Raw genomic sequence first — 11,985 nt, 5'->3', positions numbered from 1 at the left:
TCTTCAATGCAAATGTTATGCAGAACGGCTGTAGCAACAATAATTATCTTTGACAACTCGGCGCTTACTCGCATTCCTAAGGACAATATGGGAAATCTTCTTTTCCACACACCGTAAGATCTTTCAACGCAGTTTCTGGTTCTTATGTGTTATTCATTATATAGTTTTTCAGCAGCTGTGAAAGAATCTGACAGTGGTGTAAGTAAATAGTTAGTGTTTCCATAGCCACTGTCACCCAAAATGACACAATTTGGGAATTCACCATTGGAAAACCTGCGCTTGATTCTGCTGTTATTGAAAATAGTTTGGTCATGGCATGAACCCGGCCACCTTGCCACTATGTCAATTATTTTCAATTGCACATCGCAAATTGTCTGAACATTCGATGAAAAGTCTCCTTTCCTATTACGGAACCGCTCAGCGTCTTCAACTCCAGGAGACTGGATTTTGACATGCGTGCAGTCAATCGCTGCAATGACCAGTGCAAATCTGGCAACTCTATAAAAATTTTCTTTAACTTTTTGTCTGGTGGCATTATTTTCGGGAAATCTTATATTCCTCGGACGCAACCGAGCAATGGCCTCTGAAACTTGTCTCACAATTGAACGGGCAGATGTTCTGCTTACTCCTACAAAATCTCCAACTGATATGAGGATATTTCCAGTGGCATAAATTCTTAAAGTGAGCAATAATTTAGTTGCTGGTGAAATAGCTCGATTCCGTTCTGTCTGAGATTTGAGATCATTCACAATCAAATGCAACAGGGTCTCACAGGTTTGCTTATGCGTTCGAAACCGAGTAAAAATGTCCTCCAGATTGGTGTATTCTATAAAGTAATTGAGTCTGAAAAATATAATTTTTATCAATATTAACCAATAGATATAGTCCTAGTATTCACTTACCGATTTTAAAAAACTTTAGGTCTCCGAGGTGTTACTGTCAAATGTTATCAAACATATCGTCTTCTTCATCAGAATCAAATACAGACATATTTCTTTCCGCCATCGTAGTAAATCAAAATTTCTTAAAATCGCGGGACAAAGTTGTTTACATATGGAGAAATTGTACGTTATGAAACCAGGCCACGAAATAAGACGCTGTCACTCATTGACCAATAGAACGAAGGAACAACTTTATCTGCAGTATATCCGGCTCATTTCACTGGTATGAGTTATATCGCCATTTATACCGAGTAGAACGTTATTCGACTATTGTAGAACGCAATTTTACAAAGATATACCAAGAAGAGGTTGTTCCTGGTATATACCGCAATTGTAGATTTAGCCCTAAAACGAGTATCCGAAGCAATAGTCGCCGGGTAACTGTATCGTCGCGTAAAAGGGCTCTAAACCTTACTAAATACTATAGTCTATAGTATTTGGCCTTACTGACGAATTCAATCAACAACTCCTACAATATTGTAGGATAGGATAGGATATACCTAATAGATAGGTCCGGAAAGAAGCGCATGGTGCTACCACGCGCGCCATATTTGTTTACAACCGCCAGCGCCACCATCGGTTATTTACATAATGACTAGCGTACGAATTCAGACGTAACGTTTGACGTCACAGCCAGTCAAACCGCGTTCTAGCTTGACGTCATTCTTAAAGCGAAGATGGTAATTTTCGATCCCTTTTCTTGGCACTACTTTTTTCGAAATTTGCTATAGGCATTATTCTAAACGACCCGCACGCTAATATTTGGGTTAGATATTGGACGCTCAATAAGGACACGCAGTAATAAAGTTTGTGGTATTTTGTTGTGTGTGATTCTATTAGTTGGAGATCTGTCAACTCGTACGACGGAGGAAAAATTAGTTTTCGAAATTTCTTCTTATACTAGGCCTTGAGCCTGTTCTTTCACGGATCTTTTTTTTTCTACTGCTGCAGTCGTATTAGACTGCCAGCTATCTCGCCATCTTTTAAAGGACCGTCCTGTGTACCTGTTCTTGACGCGTAGGGAGTAGGACAGCCGAGAGAAGGGGGCGGTGTTTTATGACAGTCGGCCGAAACAGTATTCTTGAAAAAAAGTTGAGAGAGGAAGTCGCTCCCCAGGAAGCGGGAATGATCGGCTGGTGCGACCCAGTAGAAAAGGCATGTCCCTGGGTTTTCCAACCTCAAATCGTATTTATTTATTTATGTTTTGTTTGTGAGTAAGGGGTGTATCGATATGTTTAGCGAGTTGTGATTAATTCAATAACATTATTGTTAGATTCACTTATATAACCTGTAGGTAAATATCGGTTGGCAACAGTGCCACGAAGATAGAAACCTGTCACAACTGTCATGTCATGGGGGTAATATAAGGGGTAGCCGTGGATGTAAAACAGAAGAAAATAGAAGGAAATACAGTCCACACGCCGAAGTAATATCTTCATTTATTTAAAGCATCCTCACAACAAAACACGTGCGAGTTAAAGGAAATAATCTAGTTTGAGCCAGCCTTTACATATCCATTAAACAATTATATTAAATGACATGATAACTGAGGATGTGGATGATGCCATGGAATAGTTTGGGGTTCCAAGACATCCCTGGGACAAGATATCCTTTGATCTAACAGACCATAAATTTGTAAAGCTGTTCAGAAATCCCAAAAATCTTTTCTAGAGAGTTGGTGGCGATGGTATTTTATTATTCATTACATACAGGGTGATTCGCGTTTAGCGTCATTCATCTGGAGGTGTTTTAGGAGTACAGAAAAGAGTAAAAAAAATTAATTATTAACAACTGAAAAATTTGCAAAAAACTATATTAGAAAAACGGCAACAATGTTTTCAAGGTAATCTGCCTAATTAACATTACGTAAATACCTGTTGCTTCGCAATTATTTAAAACTCCTTCCAAGTGAGCCCCTACTACCCCTTAAAAGGAATGACGCCAATTTTCAATCACCCTGTATACATTCATTAGGGATCCTACACGAGAATCAGCCTTGTCATTTCGGACCTGCTATGGACAAATTATAGCAGTGATTCCTTTTGCTTGGGAGATAGCGGCCTTGATTTTTCACAATTTGCAATGCATTTCGTGCAGCTATTCAATTTTTCCTGAGTTACATTTACTTCAGTCTCTTTAAGGAATATAGATAGACTCATTTTACGATTCATTATAAAGTGCTCAGTGAAAATGGGCTACATATTTGATACCATCAATTCCACTTACTTTCAATTTTGAAAATAAATATACTTAAGCAGTTAATACTGAATAAATTTTACTCGTGCATTAACTTACTTAGGAAGGGCACAGAAACAATGAAGCACGCTTTAAAAAATACAAACTTTAATTTTCAATATAAACGGTTTGGAAATAAATATGTACCAGCGGAGAACGAGGTAAGAAACGACCGATTCTTAGCTTAGATAAAGACATGTTTGATGACATGATTCTTAGGTGTCTGTCTCTTTTATACCCAAAGGTTGGTACGAGTTCCGCCACAATAGTAAATAAATGAGGTTGGCGAGCCTGTCCGACCGCCAAAATTTTCTCAATTTTGATTGGCCACACAAACTGGCAACAGTGCTTGCAGGGACCGCATGTTCACTGGCGTTCCCTATCATTCAAGAATACTACTTTTTCCACTGGGGATGGTGAGCAAAGAGCGACTCCGTGGGATGCTGCCGGGGATACTCTCTTCTCTCAAAGTCAGGAATAGGCACACTGGTGGTCTGGTTGGTTTTAAATCCCTTGATATTCGGGCTAGTCTCTCCTTGTCCGTCCATTCGTGTAATATGCTGGTTCCACTCTCGTCTTGTTGGGGTGAATTGAGTAGCTTGATAGAAGCGTAGCCGATCCCAAGCCCGGATAAAAGAGAAGAGTTCGAAGGTGAGGCTAGCGACTGCCCCAGTTGATTTAAACTTAACAATGTTCTGGCCCGTTACTAATGCAAAACTAAACCAACCCAAATCAAATAAAACTAATAAATACATAAATAGCTACAAAATAACCCCAAGGGAAACAGATATATAGATGTAGCTACATCACCGCTTTAATGACGTTTGTTTCGTGTATTTCCTTCCTTATTCTTGCCAAAAACGGCATTTTTACAAAAGAAAAGTGCAAGGACTGGGATGAACTGTATAATGTGAGTACTCTGTTATTATAGTGAGCTAAAAGTGGCAGAAAAATGCATGATCTTTACAATTACCCTACTTTTTTTTCCGAATAAAAAAATACTTGTTAAATGATGTAACTTTTTAGCCCCGCCCTTGGAGCAGACGCACTTTTTCAGCACCTTCTGGGCCAGAATTTAAGATAAGTTAATTTTAAAGTAAGTACCCCCTTCTGCCTCAACTGTCCCGATATGGTAGACACTAAAATAATTGTTAGTATAGAATGCGATTATACGTGTTGGCAATCAAAATACTGCCAAAATATGCTATTGCCATTGCTTTTTAGACATTTTCAGAATGTCCCTTCTCTTCTGAACATTAAATGATTCCGCTAAGCAAGCGATTCTGGACAAATGGGCGGAGGACTATACTTCGAAGGTAAATCTAACCCTTAAATAAAACTTCTCTTTCCTTATGTCTATAATAAAAGCTATTGCTCCCGACACTACTTAATATTAATTATACATAATATGTGCTGCTCCCCAATTTACATTCTCTGAATACCAGCGAGATGTTAAATACGCAATAAGTTGTAAAATTGGTCTTTGGCGCATCAGGATAATAAGCCAGGTGGACGTGAAAAGTGGAATCTTTTGGAAATGCAAAGGTTAAGTTAGTTTCAACTGGAAAACTTGAGCATGAATGAGAAACATCAATTTAATTGTAGATTAACGAAAAGACAATTTTGAATTCAATATCATAACGTTGGATCGAATCTCAACAAAAAGCGACAGACATTGCGCGGGGCTGCGGTCGCGGCATAAATTTACTCGAGGTCGCGCTTGCGCTTGCATTCCCATATATCGTGACGGGCCGTGAAAGGAGAACAAACAGGAACACAGCCGCAATACATCTCATCTAAGCTTTGTATTTTCTCTAGAAACCAATCGATTTACTTTTTAACCAAACAATGGGCGTAAAACTGATGGTTTTGTTGCTACTACCTGTCTGTTGATATTGTTTTTGGGGCTTGTAAGCCATCCCGCCTTGCATGAATTAAGCCATTAACTGGAAAAAATTATTCTTTGTAAGCTCTAATAAACGTTCCTTCTAACTTTTGACCTATCCAGATTAGTAGAAAGATAATGTTGCCCATCCGATTCTAAAAATAACCTAAAGCACACCAAGGTGCGTATGGTAGTTCGCGTTTAGCAACATTTGTGAGTTTACAATTTCTGTCAAAATATTGAGATGGGGTAGGAGAGCGCCATAATAATAAGTGTATTACCTAATCAAAATACGAGATAAGAAAAATATGTGTTGCAAATAACATAGTTCCTTTGGAAAAGTTGATTAGGAATTGAAATCTGTACAAAACGTTTTGACGCTCATGACACAAATATGGATGTCTTTGGAGTGTGGAAACACAACTTTTGGTTGAAAAATACCGGGAATCGCTGGATACTTTGACGTTTATTGCCGTTTATTTGTCAAAAACTCGATAAATAGCACCTCAATCGCCGGAATACTATCAACAAAAACCAAGTAAAGCCTATATACGCAAAAGCGTAAACTATAACTAGGCAGAGGTAGCAAATATTAGACTAGGGTTTGTACTAATTGGCGGGGCACATAAACAATACTTAGAGAAACAACGCTACACTTGTGTATGAGAGATCAGAAAGATGCATCACTTACCTTAAAATAAGTTTAATCTCAAACTTTATACAAACCGATGTAAACACTAGCATTTTAAGCGAAAACCGAAAGGGCATTTAAGATGATAATGTTCCAATCAGTTCTCACACTTTGCACAACCTATCTCAAACCAATTTCGTAAAAACAACTATAGAATTAGCCTATTTTTACCACAAAATTGATAGCACTTTTGAAAACAGACATCTAAACTAAATATGGCAGCCATATTCTGTACAAAACAAAGGAAGTGTAGCTACGAACCACACATTTCAGTCTCGAACACTCGACTGGTTTCCGTTTTGAAGCTTCGCAGAAATAGTGGAGAGGTCGCTTCAGTATCATTTACTAGTTGAAAGGGTGCAGAAGAAAGACTTTTTAAGTTACTTTTGAGGTACTTTTGAGTTACTAATGGACATACTCTGCTTTCTCAGCTACATACAAATCAAAATTGATGAAACCTTGAGACTTTGAGGTAGATTTTGTTAAATAAACGTAGCAGTGCCTCTCACTTGCACGCACCTAAGGAGGGAGGCGCTAATATGGAAGCTGCCGGTACTGTAATTTCTAAGTTACCAAACATGCATTATTTATACAAAAATAACATTTATTGAGACTTTCAGGTATCAGAATTGATTCAGATAATAATTTACTATTTTATTGTAAATAGCAATCAGCTCAATAAAAAATCAAATTAATAAATGCTATCTGAATTAAGATAATATCCCTAAAGAACTAGACGTGAAAAGCAGTAATTATAACATTTTCAAATGAGTTATTAACAAAATGAAGCTCAAAAATGAAAATATGCATTTGGCAACAGCAAAACATCAAAACTGACATCTCTAAAGCACAGATTACAGAGTGAACCTCTGTGATCTGTGCTCTAAAGTTGGTAGGGAAAAGTTACATAAACAACATAGCCCATTATTTACATTTTTGCCAAGTCCAAAATCAGTAGATACCACTTTTGCGTCTTCAGTTAATCGTCTGGATGGCTGGGGTTATCAAGAAGACTACCGGCCTGACTGGTCTAGCAGTGTCCCCTCACCCCCACAGAGTTTTAGGGGTATTATATGGAAAAATCCTCAGAACACTGAAAATGATGCCCGAAACTGCAGCCTACCGTAAACACACCGAAGCGGTAATAAAGGAACGGTCCCAAATTCTAGAATCAAACCCCGCAGTGGAGGAAGCCGAGAGGAAGATCAATTGTGGCCAAATTGAAGAAGTCATTATACAGGCTCAAAACGAATTAGTGTTGGCTCGCAAAATGCTGACATGGAAGCCCTGGGAGCCCCTGACAAAAGCGGCCCCACCTAATCAATGGAACTGGCCCCCCGCTCATCCAGCTGAACAGCGTTGATTGGTATACTTGATAAAACCGTGTTAGAACTTTAATAAATTGTTTAAACTATCGGACGTTTAGTAATCAATTCCTGAATAAATATGATTAACAATTCACATCAATAATTAACAATTTATTAAAATAGCAAACAGAAGTTCGAGTGTTTTACCCGGTTTTCAGTAGATAAAGCAACATCGACTTACACCTAACTATCTTTTAACAAACGTTAAACGTTCTGTGTTCGACAGTCCTTATAAACCTATAATTATAGCAGAGATCGATTTCCTTTGAAATTCATCGAGTACTTGAAAGGGTTTTTGCATCCCAGCTTGCACCCCAAAAACTGCTCAATCTGTCTTCGGCATTGTTGCAAAATGCCTTAAAGTCCTTCAAGCACTTAATTTGAAAGTTATTGTCTACCCCCTGGTTGGTGCGCCACTTTTTGCTAATCATGTGATTCCAGCACCACAAAAAGCCCATCTAGAAATTCAACCTCCTAACTGAAGTCCCATCTCGCTAAAATACTACACTTACCTTTCGGGAATTGTCGTAGTCGGCTTTATTTTTCCCAGACACATGCCTTGTAATGTAAGCTTCATGAGGACTGGGCACCACATCGGCATGCAACGAGTATTTAGTGCTTGCGATATTCGGCCGGTTTTCCTTCATGCTATTAGCTCTGCTCCTGTCCGACTTTGGTGCCGTATTGGAAATTAAAATAAATATTGTGCCAGTTGCGTGAATATACTGGTGCTCTCTAGCAGAGTTTTGGTTGTTAGGGCTTTCTACTAGACACTTTATAAAGCCAAATCGCTGTATTATCGCTTCTTGGAACAGGAACATGCGAGCCCGCCAAGTCTCCTCAGGAAAATCTTAGAAAAAATGTCGTTAATAAACTCACTTCATTCCTGTTGGCTTGCTAATCTACCTTTGAAAAGATGCTCGTATTTTTCCAAACAAGTGACGTTAAGAGGCACAAAAATCGGGCCTCTCAAGGGATCAGACTTGTTAGAATAGGGCAAAGCAAGCGGATCATGTGGAATCGGTATCAATTGAAACCCACACGTTTGCCCCTTTCTATGCCAGCCAAAAAGCTAAAAGAACATTAAAATCTATTAAAACAGAATACAAATATCAACTCTTTCATTCATTGTATACACGTATGACCCCAAGACTTCAAACTTTATTCAGTAAATATTTACCAATTCGCCTACAATGGATCCAGAAGAAGTGAGCCATTCAGCAATCAATTCATATGCCTGATCGGGACGAAAGATCGTTTGGTAACGAGCATGGCCCCATTCAATCCTATCGCTTTTCCCCGACACATCCGTTTCCAGTCGAAGCTTTTTATACATTAGTTCTGCAATAAAAAAACCTCCCTGATTTGAGCCTTATTTTCGTTTTCTTTCACTAACCATCAGCATCAACTTCTGCATACTCCGGATCAATATCGTTGCACAAGAAATGGGGAACTTCACGTTCTTTATCGCTATTTGATATGGGGATGTTGTTGGGCGGTAACTTTGGACGTCCCCAGTCGAGCGGCGGGTGTATTTCCACTTCGAGAAACTCATTTTCAAAACTCTCAGAATCACCATTGGGTTGAAACGACTCTTTATCATCTAAATAAATTGCTGATTAAAAACACAAAATCAATTCGCGAATGTTGCACCACCTTTCTCACATTTGTCCGGTGAAATGAAGAATAAATAAAATCCATAAATGAAGGGCTTCTTCGGATCGCCCGAAGCATGTCTGATCAATTTCTCCTTGTGCAGTCCTTGCATAATCTACAAGTAGGGCAATTGCAGTCTTAGCGTTCATTGGAGCAATTTAATTACCTGCACAGCCCTATCAATGGTCGTCACTCCCTCCATGTGAGCCGTCAGCCAATTAACTGCGTCGGCCGTAACAAAAGTGTGAGTGGGAAGATTTTGCGACAAGTTGAAGAACGGCAATCCTTGCGATTGGTGTTTCATCGCTTCCATTATCTCTAAGGAACTTGAGGTTGATTTAAGCGGAGTCATTGCGACCGACAATCTTAAAAATACGTAAATTGAACTGACTGAGATAATGTTTGTGGTTTCGGTACCCTTCGTCTGTATCAGTGCTTTCACTTGGTTGATCTTGAGAGCCATGTGAAGCCCTCGAACGTTCCAGGACTTTAGATCCGGATCTAAAATTAAATAACGTAAAAGATTCAAACAAAAAATTCAACAACTGATTTTTGGTATACTTGGTGTTAAAAAACACCGACTAAACTTTAGTTGTGAGACCAGAATTTTTTAGATTTTTTAATGGTTGATAATATTAGTCGGTGTTACACTAAACACCCTGTATAGCCCTCAAAGCTTATTCGACTTGCTGTCAGCTTAAGACAAAATGAGGTATCCATTATGGAGTAGAGAAAATCTGTTCCGATTATGAAATTTGTTGATCTTTAGTAGCCGCACGATATATTTTGGCATTAATTATTATTTAAATTCTTGTATAAGAATATTTTTTATTTTAAATTAAGTAATCACTATTAAATTGAATAAAAAATTGTCGTATTTTTCAACAATTATAATAATCTCATCGTACAATTCAATAAATTATAAATATAGGATGTAAAGGAATAATATCCACTTTCGTACATCTTAAAATAGCATACCTTTTCAAATGGATCGCTTAATAAGTTTGCAGTAGATAATCTAATCTCAGTGTAATATAGCTAAACCCTACATACCATTTTCCAATAAATGTACATCCATTCATTCATTCCTACATAGAACTAGCATCGAATTGAAATAATTGCAATCATTTTAACAAAAGCAAGAAAGTCCATTTAATGAAATGTTAAATGGAAAATCAAGAATAGCAAAAATTTACTTTAGATGTTAAACTTTCAGATTTTTAAAGATGAAAGTGATGTGAGATTTATTAAATCAAACTAATTTTTTTTTAGAATAAAAAACCCCTATATAGACTTAGATCGACTGCCCTGTCGATACTTTTCTCAGCAGGGTCTGACTATTTCAAAAAACTTTATTACCAGTAATGTAGCACACAAATCCACTACACAAACAGGAAGGCTTTAACACTAATTAAACTTAGTATTTTGGACTAAAGGAAAATTAATCTATTAGAAGTTACATATCACATGCTGTTACAAGTCGACAGAAAAAGTATATACAAAAAATGAATAAATCATACCTATAAGACGAGGCAACAAACCGCTCATTGGAGCGAGCTATTGTCGAATTCTGGAAGGAAGTTAAGCAAGATTAAATTCACTACAGTACAAATTGGCATAACGAGTTAACCATCAGCATTCATATCAGCACAAAACATAAAATGGGAAAACCCTCCCCATCAATTGAAACCCCTTGCCATGGGCTTAACAATCACCAGTACTACATGGTATTAAATCACTACACATGCCCCATGACCAAGCTTTGAAAAAAAAACAAATTTTTGCAAACCTGGGACGAGGTCTATCAGACAATCGGTTGCTACCCAATCGTTCCCTGAACGGCGAACTTGAACTGATATTCTGAAAATTATTCCAATTGGGATTTTACTAACTTAACAACTAGTGAAAAACCAGTAGTATCATGATTCAAGATCAGCCCTATCGGACTAATTAATCTTTATTTTCGCTCATGCATTACTATTCAGCCCTTTTAGTGTCTTGAATCATAATATAATCATGGACGTACAACCTTGAAGGCCTTAGCAAAAGGAAAACCAAACAAAAGGCAGCCAGCTACAAAGTTTAGCGCATGCAAAATAATACTTAAGCTTGAAAGATACAAACGCATGCCGCGATGCCCAAAGAGAATGTCGTTATTGATGATTCACCTACATGCTAAGATATTTTTTTAGAAATCAAATTTTACGTGCTCAGTTTTTGCAAAAATACCAATGGAGTCATAAATAGAAATTCGCCGTTTTGTATTTTGTTGTAATGTTTTAACTAGCAACTATTGGCAAAAAACGACCGACGTGATAGTTTTCATGTACAAACGGACATAACAACTTTGCTTTGCTTTTCGAGCCTATTATAGCTCTCATAGCAGGGTTTAGCCACAAAGCATCACATCCGAAACAAGTGCGGATCCATCCCTGGTGCTGGGTTTATAACGACTAACGATCATTTTTATAATTTTATAGACATCAAAAGACTGAATTTCTACTACTTGACCCCCCCTGACTTGAAACCTGTAATTAATATCGGCCCGACGGCTCTAATCAGGGGCGGATCCAGCTTGAACATGACGCTGCTTTATTCGAAGTTTCTCAAGAACCATTCGAGCTACACAATTCGTTTTGGCATCGTTGGATAGAGAATTGAAAAGTCGATTCAGTCGTAACAACGTGAGTGAGGAAATTCAAGTAGTTTTGACCCAGAAAGCGAAATTTGAATAGCAGACACTTAGGTGCAAGATTTCGTCCCGTTTTTGCTCATTTCTCGGAGGGAAAATGAGCAAGAACGCGAGTTGCAAAATCAACTTGAACATGACGCTGCTTTTTCCGAAGTTTCTCAAGAACCATTCGAGCCACAGAATTCGTTTTGGCATCGTTGGATAGAGAATTGAATGGGGGGGTCTGAGATTAATACATCTCGAAATATGCACATACTTATATCGGAAACATTTAATGGCCCTGATTGTGCCGTTAAAGTTTCAGTGTTCTTCAATATCAATTGAAGTAATAAAGTTTTTCAAATTGCAGATACCTGCATTAATAAATTAATTATAAAACTAGAAAATAAGGAATGGCGATTCTTTTTCGAACAATGCGAACAAATTAGCTTTGAACTCATTTAAAAATATTGAATAGCGGATATACAGGGTGGCCATTTTCTGAATCTTTGTATGGGTAACTTCTACATTTTTAAAGA

General features: G+C 37.8%; 3 protein-coding genes across 6 annotated transcripts in view; 1 reads left to right on the top strand and 2 right to left on the bottom strand.

The window, feature by feature from the left end:
- The window catches only part of LOC109539550 (inactive histone-lysine N-methyltransferase 2E), a 19,575-nt gene extending 13,518 nt beyond the window's left edge, over positions 1 to 6,057 (bottom strand). For 2 of the 4 annotated variants that reach the window (XM_048666932.1, XM_048666933.1), the window contains exons 1-2: positions 5,753 to 6,057; positions 5,059 to 5,122 (exon numbers count right to left, since the gene is read on the bottom strand). In XM_048666932.1, coding sequence (XP_048522889.1) covers positions 5,059 to 5,107 — 49 coding nt within the window. In that variant the 5' untranslated portion in view covers positions 5,108 to 5,122; positions 5,753 to 6,057. The remainder of the gene's footprint in view (positions 1 to 5,058; positions 5,123 to 5,752) is intronic. The other 2 variants (XM_019907350.2, XM_019907351.2) reach the window with 2 other exon arrangements.
- Positions 6,058 to 6,145: 88 nt separating this feature from the next.
- On the top strand, positions 6,146 to 7,166 carry LOC109539553 (NADH dehydrogenase [ubiquinone] 1 alpha subcomplex subunit 5). Its single transcript, XM_019907361.2, has one exon. The coding sequence runs from the start codon at positions 6,744 to 6,746 to the stop codon at positions 7,113 to 7,115; it is 372 nt and encodes a 123-aa protein (XP_019762920.2). The 5' UTR covers positions 6,146 to 6,743; the 3' UTR covers positions 7,116 to 7,166.
- A 51-nt stretch (positions 7,167 to 7,217) lies between these two features.
- LOC109539551 (GATOR complex protein Iml1) overlaps positions 7,218 to 11,985 on the bottom strand; it is a gene marked incomplete in the record, with an annotated part of 16,747 nt that continues 11,979 nt past the window's right edge. The window contains 9 exon segments of the mRNA XM_048666934.1: positions 7,218 to 7,577; positions 7,632 to 7,969; positions 8,026 to 8,191; positions 8,300 to 8,460; positions 8,516 to 8,722; positions 8,785 to 8,890; positions 8,942 to 9,140; positions 9,193 to 9,276; positions 10,565 to 10,635. Coding sequence (XP_048522891.1) covers positions 7,392 to 7,577; positions 7,632 to 7,969; positions 8,026 to 8,191; positions 8,300 to 8,460; positions 8,516 to 8,722; positions 8,785 to 8,890; positions 8,942 to 9,140; positions 9,193 to 9,276; positions 10,565 to 10,635 — 1,518 coding nt within the window.

The sequence above is a fragment of the Dendroctonus ponderosae genome, unplaced genomic scaffold (assembly GCF_020466585.1).
Source record: "Dendroctonus ponderosae isolate FM_Combo_2020 unplaced genomic scaffold, Dpon_F_20191213v2 Dpon_F_20191213_5, whole genome shotgun sequence".
Classification (NCBI taxonomy): domain Eukaryota; kingdom Metazoa; phylum Arthropoda; class Insecta; order Coleoptera; family Curculionidae; genus Dendroctonus; species Dendroctonus ponderosae.
This window is presented reverse-complemented; position numbering and strand designations above follow the sequence as displayed.

Bases quoted from the DNA above. Each gene is read 5' to 3' on its own strand.
- LOC109539553 (XM_019907361.2), top strand. From the start codon at position 6,744: ATGGCTGGGGTTATCAAGAAGACTACCGGCCTGACTGGTCTAGCAGTG.